Source organism: Monodelphis domestica, chromosome 1, assembly GCF_027887165.1.
Source record: "Monodelphis domestica isolate mMonDom1 chromosome 1, mMonDom1.pri, whole genome shotgun sequence".
NCBI classification, from domain to species: Eukaryota; Metazoa; Chordata; class Mammalia; order Didelphimorphia; family Didelphidae; genus Monodelphis; species Monodelphis domestica.
The window spans coordinates 586731033-586757890 of NC_077227.1; the positions used below are offsets into that span (position 1 = coordinate 586731033).

Genomic DNA, 26858 nt, shown 5'->3' on the forward strand with positions numbered 1-26858 from the left:
TCTAATTTTAAATTCCATTATAATATTATATACAGAGAAAAAAGAAATCTGGAACACAAGTAATTTAATATGACATGATATAAAAATTATAGTTTTATATCTATATTTTTCAGTGTCCAAAACATACATTTCTTATTCCCAAGATACTAGTAGATAGAGGCATTATGTTAAGGAACATATTAGTTTCATTGCCAAGAAAAATTTAATAAAAACTTGGACATCTGACTCTTTCGATACTTGATTTATTATTCTTATTCCAACAGAAACGTAGCCTTCATAGAAGTTATCTCAATCACTTAAAAACTAGTAGTCAGGAAGTACTTGATAGAGACGTAATCAGCATTTCACTATAAACTAGGTTCTTTTGAAACACAAAATCCACAAACTTGAAAATTGTGTATGCTAATGCCCTGGATAGTATGAGAAATTTATGATAATAATTCACTAAATGACACATTTTCAAATGTGCAAAGAAACTTATGAATAGAGCATTTGAGGTTTATGTAGATTATCTATTATATCTAGAGTTGACACTGTTGACATTATCATTTCCTTTTGGATGAATGTGACTGAAGAGCAATTTCTGACAGAAAGTTCTTTTCACATCAATTCTATGTGTATAGGTTCTACTCATTTAAAGCACAAAGAAAGGTCAAAGATACATTCTTGACAACATTCCTAAGCTGAAAAAATAATTAAAATCTTAAGATATCATATGAATTTAATGCCCCCCCTACTGTATGCAAGAACATTTAGTACCACAGTAAGTAGAAGACAATACAAAATAAAAACAGACCTCTCAATCCCTACACAACTCAGAGAGAAAATTATGAAGCTTTATATTAAAGCAATTTTTCTTACCAGATCCTAAAATGTCATTTTTTAAAAATCAGCAATACTCTATATTTCTATTATTAGACTTCAACTGAGAATCCATTCCAAATATGAATCCACTGAAATAAATCACATTCACCTTATATAAAAAGTATTATTTTAAAAATACTTTTCATTATGATTGGCTTTATGAGACCTAGAGTTCTGGTCCAAACCAGGAATATGAATGAGATCCATGAGATCCAAAGGAGAAAACACAGGAAGGGAAAATAAGAGGACTGAGGAACACAACTTGAAAGAGAACCACTGGGAATTCAAGAATAGTCAGATATGTAGGAAGTAAACCAGGAATAACAATGGTACAGAAGCCAACAGTGTTGGGGACATCAAGGAAGAATAAGGACTAAGAATAAAACATCAGATTTGACAATCAGACAATAACTGGAGATCTCAGAGAGGTCCATTTCAGTAGAAAAGCAGGAATATTAGGCTGAATGCCAAAAATCAAGCTTCAAAAATAAGACAGGGAGGCAGTGAGTACAGATAGGTGGCTAAGTGAATTGAAAACCAGGCCCAGAGACAAGAAGTCTTGGGTTCAAATCTAGCCTCAAAGACACTTACTAGCTATGTAACTCTGGGTAAGTCACTTAACTCCCATTGCCTAGTCCTTATTGTTCTTCTGCCTTAGAACTAATACACAGTATTGATTCTTAGACAAAAGTTAAGGGTTTAAAAAAAAAGTCAGGGAGGGTCCTGAATGGAGGTTTCAGGAAGGGAAGTATGTGCAAGTTCAAGAATTCTGCTATGTTCTGCTCCCATAAGAACACATTTTTGTCCAGTTCTAGTCAGCAAACATGAGGTAAAGACATGGACAAGATGTCACACAGACAAGAGTGAAGAACTAGAGGACCATTCCCTGGGAGGATTTTTCAGCCAGAAGTGAAAGGGAATTTGACAACTTGTTTTCAAATCTTTGAAAGTTTATGTAGGAAAGGGACTAGACTTAAAGGCTAAATTAGGAGCATCATATTGAAGAGAATCTAATATTGGTTCAATGAAAAGAAAAATTCTGAACAAGAGATATCAAAAGATAGAAACAATATCTCAGGCATTAATGAGGATTCCTCTTTACCTCACAGTGAATGTTTTCAAGCAAAAGATAGATGATAATTTGTTGGAAATATATGAATGGAATTTTTCTTTAGGTATAACTTGAACTAGAGAGTTTTCTAAGGCTCCTTCCAACTCTTGATTTTTACGATTCCATAACTGATCTAAACGAAGATCACATTCCAGCTGGGAAAGAGTTGAAACACCACAGGAACTGCTTATATTCTGCTTAGCTGATCTCCCACTCAGCTAAAAATCTCATTAGCAAGATATAGAAAGAGATAATTATAGAGTATTAGAGGTAGAAGGGATCTTAGATATCATCTATCTAGTCCAACCACCTCTATTATAAATGAAAATATTGAAACATAGGTTTACTGACTGCCTAAGATCAAACAAGGAGTTGGCAATAAAACCAATACTCATCAGTTATTTTTAAAACAATGAACATTTTAACTTTTACTCAAGTGTCAAAACCACAAAACAAATAAGGTAATTTTCTGTGATTTCATAACTTACAATGATAAAGTCATATGACAGTTATATTTAACAAAAGGCAGAAATGAAGTTGAAACTATCCAGGATTCCTTTCTGCACTTCAAAAATTCAACTGCTGGATCAAAAAAGGAACGAGGAGGCAATGAATATAGTTACATGCTAAAGTATAATATTCAAAAGTGAGAGGACAAAGGCAAGAAATTTCTAAGCAGTGTTAAAATAGGTCTCATTCAGTCCTTCTCTATTCCTATTTCCTCTCTATTACTACTGTTTTTTACCTTATTAATACAGTGTAGGTGTCCAAGAGTCAAGACAAAGTATAAACTGAAGCGAACTGCTGGGTTTAATCTAGACAGTTCTCTTGCCTGACCTAGTATTTTTGTAGCTATAAGTTTAGACGGTTACTATTTTTCTGCTTTGAAAAGTGGTAGTTTAGTTTGGTAGGTATCATTTTTTATACTCTGGCCCTGCTTCACTAAAAAGGAACAAAGTAATTTTTTTAATTACAAATAAATTTGCAAAGATTTAAAATGCAACTTTATTTCACAAATGTAGAGCCTAAGCTTACTTTTAATAGTCAAACATTATTTTATCCATTTTCATACTTTCAGATCTCTATTAAGAAATACTCACCACACATTTCTCTTGCAACAAAAACAAGTGACTCAATATCTATGTTCAACATGTCAGTAAGTGAGGTCCATCCTGTCCCTCCCCCCAAATCACTCTCCTTCCTTCAACTTCCAATCTTTTGGCCAAGCTATTCCTAAAACTTGTCTTTGGCTTTTTTCTATATTTAAATCTTATATATTTTAACAGTTTTTTCTTATTACCAAAAATGTTTCCTCTATACATAGAGAAATCAAATTTGGATAGCTAATATGATTCCAAACTACAGATCTTTTAAAACACTTTTGGTGACAAGTGAGCAAACCCTTACCTGTGGGCCACTCTGAAGTGCTTGATTTCCTGTTGCCCTTTTTCCTGATCCTATATTGCTCAGAGTAGTCCACCACTTCCCCACGAGCTTTCCGCCCGTCAGGGGAGGGGGTGAAGAATTTGGTAAGGCCATCAATGAGCCCTTTGGTTTTCTTATTGAATTTCAGGGGTGTACTACCATCTCTGCAGAAGTCTAAGTCCATTTGCTCCAAATATCCTTCTTCTGATGAAGATGCTGATTGGCTCGAGATTGTGATTTTACGTTTCCGACCCCGACCAGGTCCAGTTCGAACTTTGCTGAAAGGGCCTTTTGATCTAAAGATCAGGAAAAAAATAAAACTATCAAAATGCCATCCTGGATGATAAAAGTTTCTTGCGGTCTCTGCTCTGTCATATGATTAATTAGTTAATACCTTTAAAACATTTCAAATCCTTATCAACAAGCATTTATTTAGCAATTAATATGTGCCAGAAACTGCATGGGGACACAAATACAAAGAAGCAGGCAAATCTACATTGAAGTTTTTCTAGTTGCATGGTTAAGGGCATTCTATTAGATATAGGCTTCTTAACATTTTTGGTGTCATGGGCCCCTTTAGCAGTCTGATGATGTTATGGTCTCTTTCTTAGAATAATGGTTTGTTACATTCATAATGGGAGAAAACGCTAAATTTCAGTGAGCAGTTAGTAATAATAAAGATTTAATATTTTTTTCCCCATGCAAGTTCAAGGGCTTCCTGAAATCTATCCACAGCCTTCTAAAAGGGTTCACAGACCCCAGGTTAAAGAAGCTCTATAATTAGATAATCCCTAAATTCCCATCCAGAAACCAGAATAGAAGTCTACAGACTCAATTCTAGGTTTAAGGCAAAGCATACATATAAAAGAATTATATTTCTACACATTCTGACCTAGAGAAATCTTAATTGCTGTGCTCATTCAGTGTTGCATGGTGACTTTCAATGGCCAAAAACTAAAATACACCAATTAGCATTATAATGACCAGAGATTCAGAGTTTAAAAATCATTTTGTTAGGAAAAGAAATGTTTTGCTACAAAATACAAACTATAGCACTTGATGTGTATATCCTTAGACTGCTAATGCTCACTCATACTTCAGGAGCATTACCTTCATGACAATGTTAAGTTCCTGTTAAGGAAAGGCTGAGGCAAAAGAGCCTTGCAGACCTAAAGATTTATTTAATCATATTTTCAAAGCTAAAGCACAAACCAAACTATCCAACTCTATGTCCCCTGATCTTTTTTTTGCTAGCTATATCTGTGCCTTTGCTCACAATAGAATACATGCATCAAATAGATTTTTTCTTCATTTGTCTATCGAAGTCCCTATTTTTCTTTAAGGTCTAACTTATTTGTCACCTCTTTTATGAAACTTATGCTTCATGAAAGGAAAAGAAAAAAAAAGGAAATCACAACAGATTTGAAATCAAGAGAACCTGAGGTTCAAATCTTGGTTTTGCCATTTACTATCTGTATGGCTTTGAGCTAGTCTTTTTTCCCTTTCTAAGCATTAGGTTCCTCGTCTATTAAATGAAGGAATTGGACTAGATGATATTCAAGGTCCTTTCTACGGATATCATAGAATACTATGATTTCAATATTGTATATATAACTAAAAATTAAGCCAAAAGGCAAACATTCAACTACTGAATGCTATTCCATCTTCACAAATGACTTCGCTCCCAACATTTACAGTACTCCAGATAACTTGCTGAGTATGAAGCATCTAAATAACACTGACATCAAGTGACCCTGCAAGGACCAGGGCCAGGGATGAGAATGTGGCAAACAAGTAGCCAGAGAATTTCATGAAGAATAAAATGTAAGTGAAATAGGACAGAATAAAAATACATTCATGCTTTCATGGGTATAAGAAATATTTCTCAATAAGAAAACTCTCTTTCCTAAAGTAAAACAGTCCCTTCACTGAAATTTACAGACAGAAAAATCTCTTCAGATATTTAAGGGGTTAAGGGATTGGCCCAGAATCACAAAGTCAGTATCAATGGTCATTCATGAACCCAGGTCTTCAGGACCTGGAAACTAATTCCCTACCCCACTATATACCATGCGGAATAGAATTCTCAAGGGAATAATGAATCATCAAGTGGTAATTCAGTGGAGTAGATCATTGATATAGTTTACTAGATTTAGCAAAACATCTAGCCCAATCTCTCATGCTATTCCTATGAAGAAGATGGAGAGATTATCAACTAGGTAGTACAAAATGAATCTGGAATTAGTTAAATGGCCACATCCAAAGAATAATCTCTAATGAAATGAATTTAAAGTAGAATGTCCCAGTGATTTTTGTTTGATCCTTTTACCCTTGTCTAAAGTGATTTTTCTGTCTCATCCACCACCATAGCCTCAAACCTCAGAACCTCATCTTTTACTGAGAAAATACTGATCATTTGCTGTAAATTCTCTATTCTCCTCTTCTCATTTTAAATTTCCTTTTCTTCATTTGTCTATCGAAGTCCCTATTTTTCTTTAAGGTCTAACTTATTTGTCACCTCTTTTATGAAACTTATGCTTCATGAAAGGAAAAGAAAAAAAAAGGAAATCACAACAGATTGTTCTAATTCCTCCTTTCCTCCAATCTCTGATGAAGATGTGGTCCCATTCTTCTTCTCCAAGGCCAACTTTTTCTCTATGCCTTGATCCTCTCTCTCATTTCCTCCAGCAAATTACCTCCATTATTTCCCCATCTCTCTCTTCTTTAATCTTTCCCTATTCATTGGTTCCTTCCCTGCTGTCTACAAACAAAGTCCAGTTGTTAAAAAAAAAAACTTTCACTGAATTCTGACATCCCAGTTATTAATCTATAGCTCTCTTCCTTTTCTCAGTCAATTCCTTAAACTATCTACACTAACCACCTCCTACTTCTCTCATTTGCTTCTAAAACCTCTGAATTCTAGCTTCCAATCTCACCATTCAATGAAAAATAATCTCTCCAAAATTACCAATGATAAAAGTGTCAAATCTGATGGTCCTTGCTCATTCTTCATCCTTTTTTTGAGTTTTCTACTGCATTTTCTATCCAACCATTCCTTTAACCATAACAGATATTTATTTCTCCTTCTGCTGAATCTCCTTTACAACAGCATATATATCATGACCTCTACATGTGGGGTGACTCTAGGGCCATTTCTCATCTCTCATCTTTTCAAACTCTCCTCCACTTCTTTTTGCTTGCTCTCTCTCTTGTCTCTGTCTCTCTCTGCCCCCCCTTTCTCTCTCCTCCCCCTCCCCCCTTCTCTCTGTGACATCATCAGCTCATATGGATTTAATTACCATCACTATTCAGAATATTTCCATTGCTATGTAATCAGCCCTAGTCGCTCTACTGAGTTCCAGGACACTATATCACCAACTTCTTTATGGATATTTCAACAAATTCAATGTGATGAAAACTCATTACTTTTCTCCTAAAGCCTCCTCTTCCAAACTTCCCTATTCCCTCCTTCAAGTGCATCATTATCCTTTTATTCACCCAGGATTGTAACTTTTGAGTGATCCACAACTACTCTTACTCATAGCACATATTCAATTAGGTTTTTTATCTTTATCATTTCTTTATCATTTCTACCTTCATACCATTTCTCACTTTTGCCTTTTCTCTACTCATACAACCACCATCCTAGTTCAGACCATTATCATCTCTCCCCTGCATTATTACTTGAAATATTCTACTGAATGTTATCTCTGCCTTCTGGCTCTCCCATTCCAGTCTATGTTCCACAGAGCTGCCAAAGTGATGTTCCTAAAAATCAAGTCCTACAATATGACCTCCTTTCTATTTAGTATAGGATTTCTATAGGATAAAATCTAAATTTCTTTGTTTAGTATTTAGTACTTTTCACAATCTGGCCCTAGCTTAATCTTATTATACATTAATTTTTCTCAACATAATCTAGAGTTCAGCCACACTGAACTGCTATTCCTAACAGGCAACACTTATTTTTTTCTTGTCACACCTTTTCACTCCCCATTCTCCATGACTGCAATGTTTCCTCCCTTCATCTCCGTCTCTTGAAATCTCTAGGTTCTTTCAAGAATCACCTTCTATATAGTCTTTCCTGATGCCCATAGCTATTAGTATCTTCCCCTCCAAATTTCCTCATAACCATCTTGTATATGTTTTGTGTATATCTATATATGTGTATTTTGTTTCCTTTTTCACAGCTTTTTCTTTATTACCTTTTTAAGTATAACTCCAGAACTCTCAATGTCAGTACAGTGCCTGGCACAGAGTAGGAGCTTATTATGTAAATATTTGCTGGCTGAATAACTGATTAACGTTTAAGATAACAGCAATGATGGAAAGCTTATCAACTTACAGAGGTCACAAATCTAGGCATGACAGGTAACACATTAAATGACAGTCACAAAAAGATCTTAACAGATTAGAACATGCCATCAAATTAAGATGAATTTTTTTTAACCCTTACATTCTGTCTTAGAATCAATATTGTGTACTGATTCCAAGGCAGATGAGGGATAAGGGCCAAAGCAATGGGGTTAAGTGACTTGCCCAGGGTTACACAGCTAGGAAGTGTGTAAGGCCACATTTGAACCCAGGACCTCCCATCTCTAGATCTGGTTCTCAATCCACTGAGCCATTTTGGATCTGTTTTTATTCTAAAGTCAAGAAATCAACTTCACAGATACAAGGGAGACAGAGAGTGAGTGTGTATATGTACATGCAATCGCACCCAGCTTGGGGGGGGGGGGGGGGGTTGGGGGTGGACAGCATATGCCATTTTTCTGGGAAAGATCTGGAAATTTTATTTTGACTATAATGTCCATGTGAGACAAAAGTATGACATGGTAGCCAAAAAGCTGCCAACACATTAGGCTACATTAAGAGAATGTGATATGTATGTGTTGGGAAGAAGGGAAGAAATGATGGGAAGCATGATAATTGAAAGCATGTCCTGAAATCATGAACCTAGTTCATTATGAAGTTGAAAGAAATGGGAATTTTTAGCCCAGAGAAAAAAAGATTGGGGGGAGGAGTATGTGGAAACAATGCATAGAAACTGCCGAAATGAAAATTTAGCTTTGATATATGGAAAAACTTTTGAACAATTAAAATTATCCAAAAGTAGAATGGGGTGCTGTGGGAGACAGTGGTTTCTCCTCCACTGGATTCACTAATTAAAGGTGAACTGAACTAAATACCCTCTGAAGTCCATTTGAAATCTTAAATTCACAGGTGAATCAATCCTTCCTATATAACATTCCTTACAGGTGGTCAACCAGTCTTTCTCTTATAAAAAGTACAAATTATTATGGAAATTAGTCATAGAAGATGGATGTCTCCTTAGAACAGGCCCCTTCTTTCCTTTCTGTTCTATCTGACCCTCCTATAAATATTACTTACACTGTGTTTTGTTTCTTTAACCTGTTTTTGGGGCGTCCTATTGGATTGGCATAGCGCCGTTTTATCTGTGCTGCTTTTTTATGTAGAAGTTTTCTTCCTTTTTTCCGAGGTCGACAAATCTGACAAATCCACATGCCTATAAAACAAATAAAATCTCTTGTCAAACCAGTGCTGGTATAAATAGTCTAAATGACTTCAGAGACACGAAGTTGATAGAAAACGTCATTACACTTTCCTGAATCTTATAAAATACAAGAGTCCTAGAAAAGTCTAACTTCTACAGAATTATATGGGATTTTTTTTTAAATCATTCATAAAATTATAAAAGGAGTATAATGTTTCTGTTCTATCTTAAAAAAAAAAACAAATTTAGTGGAGATGGCAAGGAAATACATTTTCATTTTTATTATCAATTCATTTTTCTTTCTCCCTTCCTCTCCTCCCTTTCTCTTCTCTCTCTCCTTCCATCCCTCACACAGCCAGTGTTTCTAAAATAGTAAAAAGCATAATAAACCACTACTACTTCAGAACCAGGGAAACTCAGTGTATAATAACCCTGTAAATGATCCAGGGGAGGCTTTCTTTCACCAATTAGGTAACAGTCTCAATTCAAATGCTACAAATCACCAGAAGAGGGATGAAGAAGGTTAAAAATTGAATTATCAAATTTTGACATCGAGTTGCCTTATCTTCCACAAATTATTATTTGTGAATATTATAGGCAAGCAGTATTAAATTCATGCTACAGGAATCTTCACATGTATAAACAGAAAGACTACCTCCATTTCAGAGAAGCAAGTATCTTCCTACTTATAAGATCATCAACATTCTCAAATAGAAAGCTGTAGAATCTTTCACCCACTTCTACAGAGTCCCTTCCTTTTCCTGTTAGATTTCAGAATGTATTCACCTTTCGGCATCCTGGTGAGCGGTGGATCACAGCATTCCATGTGAAAGCCCCGGTCACATGAATCACAGAAGAGCATATTATCCTATGAAAAATGACAAGAAAACACAATTCAATGTTATCTGACAGAGAATACCTAACAAAGCATACCAAGCCCATGTCTTCATGAATCCTCAGTAAAATAGGGTTATACTCTTAAATAACATAAATCAAATGAAAGAACAAAAGAAGCCTCCTAAATTTGGACTAAAAGACTAATGTGAATTAATGCAACGGTCTGCTTTATAAAATATTTTAAAATAACTACAATTTCATTACTTTCAAAAACATATATAACCAGAATTAAGTTTTAAAAAGTATTGTCCAATAGAGGTCCTGATAAAAGCCTGCTTTAAGGATCTGTAATTAGTATACCAATTAATAGCATGTAAAATAGGTGCTTCTAACTAACTAGCCCAAGGGTTTCAGGAAAACAGCCGGTTCTTTTAAGTGGTTTAAACATTCTCTCTAGAATGCCAAATAACTATTTATAAACAGAATATCTAATCAGGAAAGCAGAAGTACTCACTGCATTTTTTCCCTGGTCTCGACAAGAGCTACACGTTTTACACTCAATGCACTGCCACCGTAAGGCCTTCACTCGAACTGTTAACTCTGGAGAGAACTTTAAACAGGATGGATGACCTATCAAAAAAGGATATGACCAACACTGAAACAATCATCAAAGATCCAATTACCGTATTAAAATGGGTGATGTACAGACAGGGAAAATTATCATATATATATGCACACATATATTTACTTATGTATATGTGAAAATACATTTACATTTTATTTATCTTTATAGTCATACATTATAGGTGGTTTCTCTAGATCTCTGTTGGATTTAGTTCTCCAGATCAACTGTTTAAGTGTAAAGCAATTAAGAAATACAAAAAATATCACATTGGATTAAGTTTGGCAAAATCCAAAATTTTATGTATCCGATCTTATTATGTCAACTGTAAATAACCCACAATATAGTGGTCTTCCCATTGTTTGTGGTATATTTGAGTGTTACAATGGGAAAGTATTTAAAGAAAGAGCAGCAACTTTATATATTTGCAAAAATACCAATGAAGAATCACTTTTAAAAAACTAAACAAGAAATTTCAGGAAATTTTAAAAGTACTTTGAAGTAAAACAAAATAAAAACAGTAGAATTAAAAGAATAAAATGCATTCTAATTACAATTCCGTAAGAAGGGGCAACAAGGTACAGTTGGTGTAAGGAAAACTCCCTTCACTGACACAAATCAATTCATCTTTAACTTATACTCTCAGAGAATAGCCTCAGGCGCTGGAGGTTAAGTGACTTGCCCACAATCACAAAGCCCATTTAAGTCTGAGATAATATTTAACACAGGTCTTCCTGCTTTCAAAGCCAGCTCTGTGCATGATATCAATAGTCTTTAAAGCTGACAGGGGATGGGATATATATATGATTAGACAACCTCAGGGGGCAGAAAGTTCTCTCTCATCCCTCCTACCCAAGATGGCCAATTATACCTATCCTCCCTCCTACACACATATTCCCCTACTGCACTTCTACCTTCCACTGCACAAACTCCAGGCTACCTTTCAGAGCTGCATATAAGCCCTTCAGTGAAATTTTAACCTGACCCCATTCACCTATTCTATAGGCACCCATGGGAGCTGTTTAGGTAAAAAAAGTCTCTCCCTTCCCTCTCTCCCCTCCTTCACCCCATTCCTCCATCTTCCTGTCCCCCACCAATCCAGGGGCATGAATTGTCATAGTCAAGTATTTAGAAATAAAATCTTTACTGTTAACATTTGTCACTTTATTTGGATTTGTTTCTGTTTAAAGTTAAATGCAGTTATTTTTTAAATTAATATTTTAGAAAATGATTTAAAACCAAACCATTAGGAAAAGTGTAATATGTTCACTTCTAAAATGTGACTTTCTCCTCTAAAAGTAGGTTATATGTTCTTATGTATTTGTTTCTTGGGGGAAGGAAAAAAGTAGGTTCCCTCATTCTCTTCGTCTTCTAGTGTAATAAGAAAGAATATTCAAATTTACAAAGTATAAAATCTGAAAGAGAAAAACATCATATATCTACAAAATAAGCACAGTTCTAATATAAATCTCAAAAGGAATTAGAAGGGGCAATATGACATAATAGAAAAACTGGCCTTACAATCAGGAAGATTTGTGTTTTTATAATTCAAACTAGTGCTATGACCCTGGGCAAGTCACTTTAATCTGTCAGTATCCCTATAAATTCCAGAGAAGTTGCTGATTTTCAAAATTAATCATTATAATTCCACAGAGTTCAAATGATTTTTAGCATTCTTTTCATTAGTACAGCCCTTCTTATAAAGCATTTAGCACAGTCCTGGCATGTAATAGCTTCTTAATATATGTTTATTCTATTATTCTCTCCTTATTTTATTCTGTATTAGTTCATTTAAGTCTCATGTTTCCTTATATTCACTATTTCTTACCACAAAATAATAGTACATCATATTCATATATCACAATTTATCTAGTCATTTCCAAAACAATAGTTATCTAACTTCGTTTCTAAATTTTGTTACTACAAAATGTACTATAAAAATTTTGGTACATATGGGGCCTTTCTGACTTTTACATTCTTGGGGAGGTTAATACTGGTATGACTGGGTCAAAGGTTACATAAAAATCTTAGTCTTTTCTTGCATAATTACCAGACTCCTTTCCAGAATTTGACCAATTCAAAGTTTCACCAATAACAAATGAGTCTATTTGCCTACTTACAACAATTCCAACATCAACTCTTTCTGAATTATATCATCTTTTCCAGTTTGGCAGCTGTGGGATCACAGGATCATAGATTGAAAACTGAAAGGGATTTCCAGGGTGATCAAATCCAAAACCCTCATTTTAAAATTCAAATTACAATCTAATAATTCTGAATTCAATGTTTTTTCTAAAGAATCATGTTGTGTTTTTTTAACTTACATTTTTTATGATCATTTTTTTTAAACCCCTTACCTTTCCCCTTGAAGGCATTAGAGTGGTAAGGGCTAGGCAATGGGGGTCAAGTGATTTGCCCAGGGTCACACAGCTAGGAAGTATGAGACCAGGACTTCATATCTCTAGGCCTGACTCTCAATCCACTGAGCTCCCCAACTGCTCCCTTTAATGATGATTTAAAACAATCTTTTAAATTGTGGTTATTTTTCAATTCTATTGAAACTGACATAACTTTTGACTATTAATTCATTGGAGAACATCTCTTGGTCTTATTATTTATTTTTACCAATCACCTATATATCTTGCAAATCAGATTTCTAAAAGATCAGATACAAAGATTTTTTTCCCCTTCAATATCCTAGCTGTATTGATTTTTATTAAGGAAAAAGCCTTTTACGTGGTTGAAATTATCTATTTTTATCTTTTATGATCACCTCTATCAATTGTTTAGTTAAAATTTTTTCCTCTAGTAATAGTTATAAAAGGTAATTCTCAATTTAAATATTTATTAAGTGCCTACTATGTACAATGCCAACTGTTCAGCACCATGGAAACAAAAATGGCACAGTTCCTTTCACCTGGTGAGTGCATAATCAAGGAGCATGAGAAATGTACAAAAACTATATACTATTAAATGGGGTGGGAGAGGTGAGATGTGTATAGAAATGAGACAGAATGTGAGAAATACAAAAGCCCAAGATCCTAGAAAGACTGCTCATGAGAGAATGGGATGGATGGTCTCAAGTACAAAACTCTGAAAAAAAAATCAAATAATTCTAATTTAAAAAGCAGAAGGATCTAAAAGAGCTGTATGGGGAATTCACAGACAAATTATTTATAATAATCATGTACAGGATATAGAAACAAATGCAAGTAATCTAGAATGAATGGCAAAAAAAAAATGGCATAATCCAATCCTGTTAAGAGTGTCTTCAGCTTTAACACCCAGAATGAGTTGAGTTTGTTTTTTTTTTTTAATGAGTTATAAGGACAAGAAAATGAAGGCTTTAGTTAGTGTATGGACAAGAGGACAATCAAAGAATAGATGGGACCATTGCCTAGATTAGACTGGTTAAACTAACAAAAAGAACTAATCACTCTCTTACTTTGCTTCTGTTTTCCAAGAATGATATTCCTTATTTTGAAGTACAGAACAAGGAATGTTTGATAATCTCTTCTTATCTAATAGCTTCTTTGCTACTACATGCCCAGGTTTCCCCTATCCTTAAAATAAACATTTACCCTTTCACTGAATATGAATCTATAGTTCTCTTCTACTTTCAGCCAAACTTGTTGAAAAAGCATTACAAACTCAGCACATCCAATTCCTTTCCTCTTGTCTCATTCCTAAACTTACTGTAATCTAGCTTCCTATCTCTTCACTGAACTGAAACTGCTCTCTCCAAAACCAGTCAACAAGACTTTATTAAGCATTGCTATAAGCTGGGTACTAAATGGCTGGGAATATAATGAAACGATAGCTCCTGTTTTCAAAGGAGCTCAAGGTTTAATCATTTACTAAAGAGACAACATGCTATGTACAAACAAGACATATAAAGGATAAACTGGAAATGATCTTAGAGGTAAACACTAGCATTAAGGGGAATATTCAGGGGAAAGACCTCTTATAGAGATGGAATTTTAGCTGAGATTTGAAGGAAGTCAGAGAAACCAGAAGGTGGAGATAAGGAGAGAGAACATTTCAGGAATGGGGGACAAGTGAAAATGCCCAGTGCTAGAAGATATAGTATCTAAGTAAGACAAGGACACCAAGGAGGCTAAATATCACTGGATCACAGAATAAGTACAAAACCACCAAATCTACTGTCTTCTCAATCATCATAATTCTCTGAAACACTTTAATATTACTATCCTCTCCTTGTGGACTCCTTGTGAAAGAGTGCTGAAACATCTTGTGATTACCAACAAAATTCAACAAAAAGAGATAAAAAAGAAATCTTTCAAAAAACGTCTACAGGATGTAGAAAATAGCTGAGACTCCACTTACTAAGATAGATACAAGAACTACTTCAGCACAGACTCTAAAGAAATAAAGACATAAAAATAATTAGATATTATAGAAAATAAAAGTTGTCATAAGATGCCAATAAAACAAAACTCATATAGAAAACAACCTAACTTTTTTGTGTCCTGAGACCCTTTTGAAAGTCTAGCAAGGCCTGTGGACTCCTTTTAAGAATGTTCTTGAATTCACAAAATAAAATTTATAAAATTACAAAGGGAACCAATTATAGTGCAATCTACTTTTCAAAATATTTTTTTAAAAAGTTTATGGATCCCAAGTTAAGAATTCCTGGGGTGGGGGATCATGAATCTCAAAGGAAATAATGAAGGGGAAAAAATGAGGAAATAATAGTACTAGATCTCAAACTACACCATAAAGCAATCATCATCTTCAAAAGTAATTACTGCTGGTTAAAAAAATAGAAGAGTTGACCCATTATTTAGGTATTAGGTATTAGGTATTAGGTACAGAAGTTCCCAGAAAAAAATGAACATAGTAGAATAATGTTCAACAAATTCAAGGACACCAACTAAGGAGGCTCAATATTTGAGTTTTTTTAAACTGCTAGGAAAACTGAAAAATAGTCTGACAAGAATTCAGTTGAGACCATCATTTTATATTATATACCACACAGTAAATTCTAAATGAATGCATGGATAAAATCGGGGCTTCATTTTTTTTTATGTCACAGACCCATTTTGGTAGTCCAGCCCATAGCCCACCACCACCCTTTTTTAGAATACTATTTTTAAATGTATAAATATATAGGATTTCCCAGAAAGCCCAATTATGCTTAAAGACAGTTATTGAAATACTTTATAAAACAAGTTTACTGACTCCAAGTAAAGAAATCTTGAGCTGGATATAAAAGGTCACATCATAAAACAAATTAAAGAAATTAAGAAAGATATTACCTTTTCAAATTATGGATAAGGAGAGATTCTGACCAAATAATGGGTAGAGAGGATCAGAGAAGATATATTATATAAATTTGAAAACTTTTTGCACAAAGTCAAAAAGCAGTTAAAGTTAAAATTAAAAGTTAACGGGGAGATGCCCTATCTAAGATATGTAAGAAACTGATACAAATATATAAGAAAAAAGAATGTCCAAATAGATATATGGACAAAGTATATTAAAAGGGAATTTTTAAAAAAAGGTCCCACATGACTAATAAGAGAAATGCAAGTTAAAACAACTGAGATTCAATAAACATCTATTAATGTCTACTATGTGCCAAGCACTGTGTTAAGCATTGGGGATAGAAGAGATAAAAAGTAGACCTTGCCCTGAAGGAATTTACAATATAATGGAGGAGACAACATTCAAACAAATACATACAAAGCAAGCTATAGGAAAATGGAAACTAGTATCAGAGGAAACAGAGGAAAGAAAATCCTTGGAATGAAAAAGGATCAGGGAAGTCTTCCAGTAGAAGGTTTTAGCAGGGATTTAAAGGAAGCCAAGAAGTCAAAAGTCAGAGCAGAGGAGGGAAAGCTTTTTTGGGCCTAAGGCAGTGATAGTGAACCTTTTAGACACTGGGTGCCATGCCCCACCACCCTAGACCATGCCATGTCCCATCTCCAAGACTTAGTGTCATGCTGCTGCCATATGCTGCCCCCCCCCTCCCATCCCAGACAAGGGAGGGAGAAAATACTCCCACTGGGCTGATGGGAAGAGGGATGGGTGAAATGGAAAAAATGTCCTCAGGATTAGGGTTAGAAACAAAGAGAGTTAGAGTTAGAAATGAATTTAGGGTTAGGGTTAAAAATGAATTTAGGGTTAGGGAGGGGAATGGCCTGAACACTCCCCTCCTCTCCAGTTCTGCCATCTGTGACACACCCAGCTTAGCCCAGACAGGAAAGGAAGTGTTGGCCTGCAGGGCAGAAAAAATGCCATCAGGCACTGTGGAGAGGGGAAAGGGAACTGGTCCACCTGAGTCCCTCTCCCTTTCTAGTAACAAACTCTGGTAGGCAACAGACATGTTCCCACAGAAAAGTCTCTGCATGCCCTTTCTGGCATACATACCATAGGTTTACCATCATGGGTCTATGGTACAGCTAGGGGAAATGTCAAGAGACAGAGTCTTACTGGTGAAACAGCTAGGAGGTCAAGGTCACTAGACTGAAGAATACCTATCAGGGAAAGTGTAAGAAAACTGGAAAGGTAGGAAGGAGCTAGGTTATGAAGGGTTTTGAATGACAAACAAAGCATTTTGTATTTTAATCCTGGAGGAAATAAGCCAGTGGAATTAATTGGAAGGGTAGAGAACTTGACATGATCAGACTTGTATTTTTGGAAAATCACTTTAATAGCTGAATGATGGGCTGAAGTGGAAAGAGACTTGAGACAGACAGGCCCATCAGCAGGATACTGCAGTAATCTAGTCCTGAGGTGAAGAGGGTCTGCACTAGCATTGTAACAATATCAAGAGAGAAAGGAACATATTCAACAGCTACTGCAAAAGTGAAATCAACAGGTCTTGGCAACATATTGGATAAGGGGGTGAAGGGCAGGGGAAGAGGATGTGTTAGAGATAAGTAAATCATCCAGGAATATTTCTAGGTTGGGTACCTCAAGACCTGGGAGGATGGAATTGACCCTCCACAGTAATAGAGAAGGGAAAGGTTGGAAGGAAGGGCTCAGGGTGAAAAAGGAGTTCTATTTTGGATATCATGAGTTCAAGATGTCTACTAGACATACAGTTACAGATCTCTGAAAGGCAGTTGGAGATGCAAGATTAGAGATAAACAGAAAGATTAGAAAGAGATTAGGAGTCAGGTAGGTGGCAAACTGGACAGAGCACCAGCCTGGAAGCAGGAAAACTCATCTTTCTGAGTTCAGATCTGAGCCTCAGATACTTACCAGCTAATGTGTCCCTGGACAAGTTACGTAAGCTTGGGTGCCTCAGTTCATCATCTATCTGTAAAATAATCTGGAGAAAGAAATGGCAGTATCTTTGCCAAGAAAACCCCAAATGAGGTCACAAAGAGGCACTCACAACTAAAAGAACAACAGCAAATACCTACTAAGAGCCAAGCACAGTGTTAAAATTCTGGGAATACAAATTTAAAAAAGGGTAATTCCTGCCCTAAAGAGGTCTATAATTTAAAGAGGAAAGATAACACAAAAAAGTAAGCTGAAACAGGCTAGCTTCATATGGCTACAGTAAAAAAAGAAGAGTTGCTAGATTGGAAGCCCCTTGAAATGGAAACTTAAAGAAGTGTTTTACTTTGTCTGCCAAACAAAAGGGGGTTAAGGATATAAGGGTCTAGATGAGATTTGTTCCAGTATGATGAATTTCTTTGATGAAAATGGGACATTATGGAGGCCAGTCACAAGTAGTACAGCCAAGTGGAGAATAAATGTAAGAATAGTTAAGCAAAATAGATATTCACCTGTTAGCCAAATCAGAAAACATATGCCTCATTCTATACTTCTCTAGTCAGTCACCACTCTACAAAGAGGTCAATTCTATCATTCTAATTGACAGAGGTATGACAACACATTTGTGAATTCTTAAATAAAGGAAGGAGTGAATCAGCACAGGGAACTAAGCGAAGACATTTAACAAAAGGCCTGAGATGTCAAGAGAGATGTCTTCAAATATGTGTCCTTTTAGCAATCCCTAAGTCTCTCCTCTCCTAAATCTATTCTCTGGCTTCACCTCTAATGATGTAACCTCTAATGACTCTACCCTTCCCTGCTTTTAGATATCATTCCTGTTTGTGCCTCATTTCTCCTTTTTTCAAAATTCTTACCCTTCAGTTAAGTAGTTCAACTATACTAAAACTACAATGGATTCCTTTATACTATTGTCCTATCACTTCAGCTTATTATCTTTCCTAACTCCAACCCAGTATTATTGCCTTCTCCATTCTTGCTGAAGAACTACTGAGTGTCATTTAAGTCACACAACTGTGTTATTTCAAAAATATATATGTCTAATTTCAACTTGGTCCTCTCTGCTATCTGCCAATCTTTTTACTTATCTTTCTTTGGTCATCTAATTACTGCACTCCTTATTTCCATCTTCTCAATCATTTATAATCTAGTTTTCATCATTACCAACCAAAGGAAACTCTTAAGGTCACCAACAATATCCAAAGTGCAAAAATTCAATAGTCTTTCTTCATCCTTTTAGATCTCTTTAATATTTGGCAATGATGTTTATCCCCACCTTGAGATCTCTGTTTTCCTGGGTTTTCATGACACTGATCTGCTCTATGTTATTCCTACATTTCTGACCAAACCTCAGTCTCTTCAGACTTCCAAGGGTGACTATCCTTGCTCAATGAAGCAAATGTAAACAACTATCTACTCTTGTTTATGTTTATTTGATCAATGTTATACATATCCCATAATTGTATTATTCATTGAATTGCTGCTTACTTATAAATATACTCATATTTAATCATAGCATTACTTTATAGGTCCACTGATAACATATTGCTAGTTCATATTGTTTTGCTATGCTTAATAAACATTTGCTGGTTGATTATACTTCTTTGCTTATTCTATAAGTATGTATTGATATACTTATTCTTTAAGTATGTATAGATATACTTCTATGAAATGTATAGAATATGTCAGGAATACAATTTTGAAATATAGTTACTAGGGGCAGCTAGATGGCTCAGTGTATTGAGAGCCAAGCTAGAGACAGGAGGTGCTAGGTTCAAATCCAGCCTAAGACACTTCCCAGCTGTGTGACCCTAGGCAAGTCGCTTAACCCCCACTGCCTAGCCCTTACTGCTCTTCTGCCTTGTATTGATTCTAAAACAGAAGGTAAGGGTTTAAAAAAAGGAAAAAAAAATGCAGTTACTAATGTATCCTCTCAAGCAATATTTTGTACTCTGTTGTCTACTGCTGTTACTATTAAGGTATATTTGCTGTAAATAGAACCCCAAGATGATTACCAGAGACAAATGATAATCACACTTTTTCAAAGTGCTGATATTTGAGTGTTTAAGCTATGTATTGACAGGTGTTGAGCCTAACACAACTGATTTTTCAAATTTACAAACATTACAAAATGTTCTGTCCCTGTGAAGAAATGTAATCTACCTTTTGGAGCTCTGCCAAAGGATTTTGGGACAGGGCAGACTAATGATACATTGCCCCTTATCTGGCATTTTCTAAACTCCAAGAGGATTTCAAGTTTTACCTAAATGTAAACCCAAAGAGAGAAGATTCTAAACTTGAAAAAGGAGCTTGTGGATAAGAGGGACAGAAACTAAGTCAAGTAAGTCAAATACTAGGAATACAAGAAACTTCAATATTATCAAATAGTGAAAAATGGCAAATTATCGGAAACCTACATGGTGAATTTTGCAATGGGTTAAATGAGCATCATCACATATTGCTACTCAGAAATGAGAGGGAAAAAAGCCATTAAGAGCCAAGAAGACAAAGAATTACAAGTCAACCACTGATCATTAGAGATGGAAGAATAGGGATACTGATGAGACTTTCTTAGAGACTCTCTCCCACACGCCAAGTTTTCCTAAGATCTCCTATTATCTACCCTCCTAACTTGTTTTATCAGCTTCCTAATGGAGAACTGGTCAGAAAACAAATCAGCCAGCTTGCTGCTGTGTCCCCTTCCCCATCAAGAGTTGCAAATGTCACTGCCACTTCTAACAGTAGTATTTAGATAAATACTTTAAGTGTGTCATGATATCTGTATCACAATGTATTAAAATTTTGTGCCAATTTGCTTTCTTGAATGCTAGACATAAGCTTGGAAATGGGGAGGGGACAAAATGTAGAAAAGTAATAGATTTGATTCACTGAGGTTTTACAAAAGCAATTTCAATTTTGCCAGTGCCACCTGTGTTGGGTGTTCTGAGCTGCACATTTAATTAAGGGAAGAGAAAATACATTCATGGATAGATTCCTCATGAGCCACAAGACAAGAGGAAGCCCCAGATTTCAAAGGAAGGAAACAAAGCAAGAACAACTAGTGCTTTCAGATTCACTCTTGGATGCCCCCCCCCCACCTCCAATAGGCTCTGTCTGGAAAGGACAGCAACTATGCCAAGGGAAGAAGCTGCTCAAGGAGAGCCACTACCCCAGAGAAGAGGAAAAAAGTAAGCTGGAACCATAATCCTTTTATTTGGAACTACTGTGGGCAAATGTGCAGAGTCAGGGCCATCCCCATGGCATGATCAAGAACCAGAATTGGTAGTATCTTATTGGACAATTAGAAAAACACACAGTTGTTTTCAAAAAGTAAAAGAAATTCTCTAGTGGTGGCACAAGGAGAAAAATTAAAATATAACAAATTCTATAACATAATGATCACTGACTTCTAAAACTTCATTTCTGATAGAAAAAAAGACTGTCCTGTAGAATGTCTATGATTTTTTAAAAAACACTTTATCCCATTACTATGCCCTCACCCATAATTTTTTTCTTCCATGTAAAAGAGCAAGACTAATAATCATCTCTAATTCCTCCCCTCTTGCTCAATCCCCATATTTAATCAGTTACTAAGTCATATCAGTTCTATTTCAACAACATCTCTCAAATCTTTTCTCCACTCACAAGACCATTACCTTCCTAAATCAGGCCTTCATCACACTCAGCTGGATTACTGAAATAGCCTCCTAATTGTTCTCTTGCACCCAGGCTCTCCCCTCTACAATCCTTCCCACACACAGCTGCCAAATTGATATTTCTAAAGTAAAGTTCTGACCATGTCACTTCTATATTCAAGAAGCTTCAGTGGAGTTCACAAATACCTCTAGAATAAAACCCAAATTCCCCTGTTTGACTTTTAAAGTCTTTCACAATATTTCTCCAACCTATTTTTCCAAATTTGTTACATATTACTCTCCTTCACATAATCTCAAATCTAATCTACTTATATTCTATCTTCTATCTCTATCTTTGCAAAGGCTAGCACCCATTCCTGGAAAACATTCCTCTATTACCTCCAGCTCTTCGAATTCTGAGCTTTATTCAAAACTCAGCTCAAACACCACTTCCTATGCAAAGCCTATCCTGATTCTCCCAGTTACACATACAGTATCCCCTTTCTATCTTATCTCATGCCCTGGAAATTATTTTGCAATTGCTCTATATTTATTTGTTTGTGTTGTTTCTCTCCAATAGAATACAAACTCCTTGGGGGGACATGGATTATTCAATTTTTATCTTTGTATTCCCTAGTGCCTAGTGCAAAGTAATAAAATGCTTATTGAATAAATGAATGAATGATTGAATGAGTAAATGGTGATGGAACTCAATACCACAAAGCAATCAATTGAAGGGACTACGGATATTTAGCCTGAAGATGGAAAACTGAGGGAGGTGGGCAGAGTGGGACTAGTATAAGAAAGAGGGCATATATGATAGCTATCTTCAAGTTCTTATGGCCTGTCATATATAAAAACAAGGTCAAACTTTTTTTTTTTGGCTGAATCCCAAAGGGAAAAATTAGGACTAATGTCTCAAAATTGCTGAAGCCTACTCCAGTTAATAAAAAGAACAACTTTCTAACAACTGTAGCCTAGTAAAAATTAAATTGGCTAGCCCTGGAAGGTGAATTTACTATCTCTAGTAGTTATCAGGGAGAGGTAAATGACAACATGATGAAGATTAGAGACAATATGATGTAATGGATAGGATGCTGGATATGAAATCAAGGGGCCTGGGTTCAAATCCATGGATGAATTAAAGACTCTAGAATTTCAATTTCCTCATATGTAAAATAGGAATAATGATTCTTATAGTACCTACCTCAAAGGGCTATTGTGAAGAAAGTATTTTAAAAATTAGGGAGGAGAGAAGAACTGCATCAATAATTCAACTGGCTTACTTTAACTATGAACAGGAAACTCTTTCAATAGAGATCAATACCTGTGCTTCAATTAGTCTTAGGGAGTTGTCTAAAGCCTTGGCAGGTTAAATGATTAATTCAGGGTCACACAGCCAGTATGAGATGTAAGGATATGAACCCAGGTTCTTCTGACACCAGTACTAATCTATCCACTGCCTCAAAAACGTTAAAGCAATATATAAATGAATTATTATTATGATGTTATAGAAAAGGCCCTAACTGAAATAAGGGTTAGATTAGATGACCTATGACATTCAGTAAGTCTCTGAAAATCTATGCATAATTCTATATATAGGTCTTAAAGTCTTGCAAGATACATGAACATAACATTTTTCAGAAAAGATCAAGATAGGGAAAGATTCATGAAGGAATTAGTTGGAAGGTTACTTAAATCTTGAAAGAAGAAAGATGTTTCAACAAAATTCTAGAAACAATACAGTTGGGAGATTGGTATGAAAAAAGTCAGAAAGACAAAAGTGGATAGAGTGACAAAAGAAAACAGCCCTAGTCTAGTATGACCAGAACATGCAACGTATTTGGAAAAAGTAATAAAACACTAGAAAGTCAATGGCAGAAGTCAGATTGCTGAAGGACTTGAATACAATTGTTTAGACTTTGAGAGGCAACAGAAAGTCACTAAAAGTTTTTTTTTTTTTTAGCAATTGAACAACAATCAATATTATATTAGAAAGATTAGCAATATTATTAAAGATGAGAGAAATAAAATTTGAAACTGGGAAGCCATTTAGGAGATGGTTATAATAGATAAGGCAAGAAACAATATAGACCTGAATTAGAGTGGAAAGGGAAAAACACATGAGGGATAATGTTCAGGCAAGAATTGTCAGGACTTGAAAACAGAGAAGTCATGGGAATAAGGAAAAGTATGGTAAACTATATCAAATCCTGCAGAAAAGATCAAGGAGAATATAACAAATGAATGAAATAGATTTCAATCAGGTCAGTGGAAGTCATAAGTGTTCTTGGATAGAGCAGTTTCAATAATGGTAGAAATGAAAGCTAGGTTACAAGAAATTAATGCATGAATAGGTAGTTGGAGAAGCAGTGGAAGTGAATGTAAACTCTTAAGAAGTTTGGCACTAAAGGGCGAATGGAATTTTTTTATAATTTAATATACATTAAAGCTATCAATGAAAACAAACCTCAGGATGGGGTTAATTTACTTATATAGACATTCCTGCAATGTAAAGAAGAGTTCTTAGAATGCAAAGTGATGATGTTTCTGGGGGTGGCAGGTTGGTGGGAAGCCCTTTTGCAAAATCTTGCTTGGAGACACAGAATTTAAATTGACACCACTGCTCATTAAACTGCTGTGTCAGGCATCTATTTTCAATGTGATAAATTCAGGTTCACATTAGGGAAAACAAATTTGGAATCATCCCAGTCTCATTCATCCTGGCAAAACTGAGCAAAACAAATAGTGATTATTAAAGAAACCAGCAATAGCTCCAAAATGATTTGCAGTTCCTCCTAGCAGATGTTTCATGAAGCAAGTATGAGGATAAACAGAAGGAAAATTAAGTCTACAGAAAGTTGTGGGTTTTTTTTTTTTAATCACTAAGGATTGAGTAAAACTAACAATGTATTCATCAAGCTAAACAAAATTTGGGTCACACACCCAGATCTCCCAGTCTAGGTCAGGCAAAAGGCTGCTTGGCTAGACTCTCTTCCCAGAACCCTAAAAGTAAAATCACAAATTATAACTTAGTTCATTCAGAAAAAAAGCATATGAACTCTCAACCATATTTTACTATATCTCTTGTAACAAGTTTTATAAAGAGTATAAAGGATCACATACCACTGTTGCCACAGTCAGCACAAGAAATGAGCTCCTCTGGTTTCTTCTCTCGGTTTTGTTCTTTTGTACCAAGACAGAAACTACAGATTGGAATTGGTTCAGCAACTGGCTGTAAAGAAACAAACATAATTCATTCATATAAATTACATTTTGCTAGTAAAATCATAAATGTATAGATACACCAAACTACAGTTTAAATATTTCCTTGGAGATAGAGGTGTACTGTACATAGGTAACATATGTCTGAGTGTATTTATATCTGCCTGACACTAGAATGACTTCACTCCATATGGGTTGAACTCATAAGTTTGAAGATGCAACATGTTGAACATAAAAAGACTTGAAGAAAAAATGTGGATGCATTACTCTGAATCCATCACCCACCACTGGGAAAATGACTCAAATCAAAAGAAAAGCAACATGGCACAGTGGGGAAAATACTGGACTTGCAGTTAGTTGAGAAGCAACATGACATAGTGGGTAAAATACTGGACTTGCAGTTAATTGAGAAGCAACATGGCACAGTGGGTAAAATACTAGACCTGCAGTTGGTTAGAGGGTAATAATCCCATCTCTGATACTTACTACCTGTGTGACTATGGTCAAGTTACAATCTCTCTGAGCCTGAATTTCCTCATCTGTAAGAAATGGAATCTGAGGTCCTTTCCAGCTCTAAATATATGATCCTGTAAGTTTTTGACTATATGACCTATGATGGCTGGTACATTGTGACATCAACATTCTAGCTGACAAAAGGAAGCTGGAATCAAAGAGAAAATTAAAGATCCAACTGCATACCACATCAGGCATCACAAAGTTGGAAGAAACCAAGATAAGGAGCATTGTAGAAAAAGATAGAAAATGATGTAAACTAACCACAGTTAACTAGCATTTATTAAGCCTAGCAATATACCAACTGAATCTGTCTCTAAAACAGACTAAATCTCCATGCTTTTACTAGCAAAGGAGATGCTTAAAAGAAACAAAAGAGAAAATGGGAGAAAAATATACTTCCAATTAAATGGGGAAACCTCCCAGTGCAGGTGAAGAGCACTAAACTAGAACCTAGAAGAACTAGATTTGAATTATACCATGTCACTTACTTCCTGTGTAATCCCGGGAAAAACATTTTATCTCTCTGGGATTTAATCTCCTCACATATAAAATAAGGGGCTAGACTAGTTGATTTGTAAGGTCCCTCTTAGTTCTAAATCTACAATTCTGAAATCCTAGAAGTTAAAATGTAGCATTATATTACTCACTACTAGACATCATGTTTCTTAGTAACATAAACCAGCTCAAGAGTTTCTACAAGAATTAAGTATAAACAAGCCTGAAATAATATGAATCCTAAGCACTATTTTTAGGTGTTTTTGTGGGGGGAAAGGGGCGGTGGTGGAGGGTTGGACCTGTTATTTCATTACTATAGGTAACTCAGGGTAAGAAAATTACCTTCACCATTGCAGATCAATGACTAGGCAACTAGTCTTAAAAAGCTGGCTGTGACATTGAGAGAGGTTAAAAGAATTGCCCAACATCACACAGCCAGTATGTCAAGACTTCAGACTTTAATTCAGGTGGGTCCTAACTCCAAAGCTAGTACCTCTATCCATTACCATCATGTTATCATATTTATCATAAAAATAATGACCGTACAACCTCAAAGTAAGATGTAAAATGAAGGTCCAAATTAAAAATCACATAGGCCATGGGGAATATCCTCAATAAACTGGGAGGAGTAAAATAATTCCATATTTTTTAAATATGTAAGATTAAATTTTTAATTTTCTAAATATTCATATCACTCCCTGTTTATTTCTAAAATCATATCACAAGAATTGCACAAATTAGTATGATGCATGTTATAGGTACCCAAACAAGAATGTACCTAAATGGTTATACAAAAGCAACTTTAATGGCATACAATGAAAATGAAACTTTTAATAGTTTGTAATTGTGTTTCCTCACCAGCCCACCTCCTCATCTTGGTAAAAATATTGGCCATCTGAAACTACTCATTTGGCTTTTGAACTGCAAATTAAGACAATTTCAATAAATCATGTTGGTAGCAATGAAAAATCATTGAGCTCCCATCCCATTTGCTGATGTTACAGCATTACTAGGTTGAGGTAAATCTTCTATTATCACTTTATTTATATAACCTAGCTTAGCTCTTGAATATGTTCAATTACACTACTTTGAGACACAAAGCTACAATCTCACTTTCTAAATTTTAGTGAAATTGCAAAGAAGAAAACTCATTCTCCTTTGTCAGCCTCCTGATTTTTTTTTTTATAAATTTAGTCCTAAATATCTGCTTGTCTCCATAACTGCTAACTAAATATATTGTTAAACCTAGATTTTGAGGCAACTTTGTGGCAAATAAATAGGCATATAATGAAAGTACATAAGAGATTTAGCTATTTTTATATACGTGGGCATGTATGTATTTTA

General features: G+C 35.2%; 1 protein-coding gene across 7 annotated transcripts in view; it reads right to left on the minus strand.

Moving 5' to 3' along the window:
* KAT6A (lysine acetyltransferase 6A) overlaps positions 1 to 26858 on the minus strand; it is a 153170-nt gene that overhangs the window by 52467 nt on the left and 73845 nt on the right. For 4 of the 7 annotated variants that reach the window (XM_056813593.1, XM_056813590.1, XM_056813591.1 and 1 more), the window contains 5 exons: positions 24405 to 24513; positions 10267 to 10382; positions 9702 to 9783; positions 8792 to 8927; positions 3383 to 3696 (listed from right to left, as the gene is read on the minus strand). In XM_056813593.1, coding sequence (XP_056669571.1) covers positions 3383 to 3696; positions 8792 to 8927; positions 9702 to 9783; positions 10267 to 10382; positions 24405 to 24513 — 757 coding nt within the window. Of the gene's footprint in view, positions 1 to 3382; positions 3697 to 6368; positions 6631 to 8791; positions 8928 to 9701; positions 9784 to 10266; positions 10383 to 24404; positions 24514 to 26858 lie in introns of those variants that run through there. The other 3 variants (XM_056813595.1, XM_056813594.1, XM_056813596.1) reach the window with 2 other exon arrangements.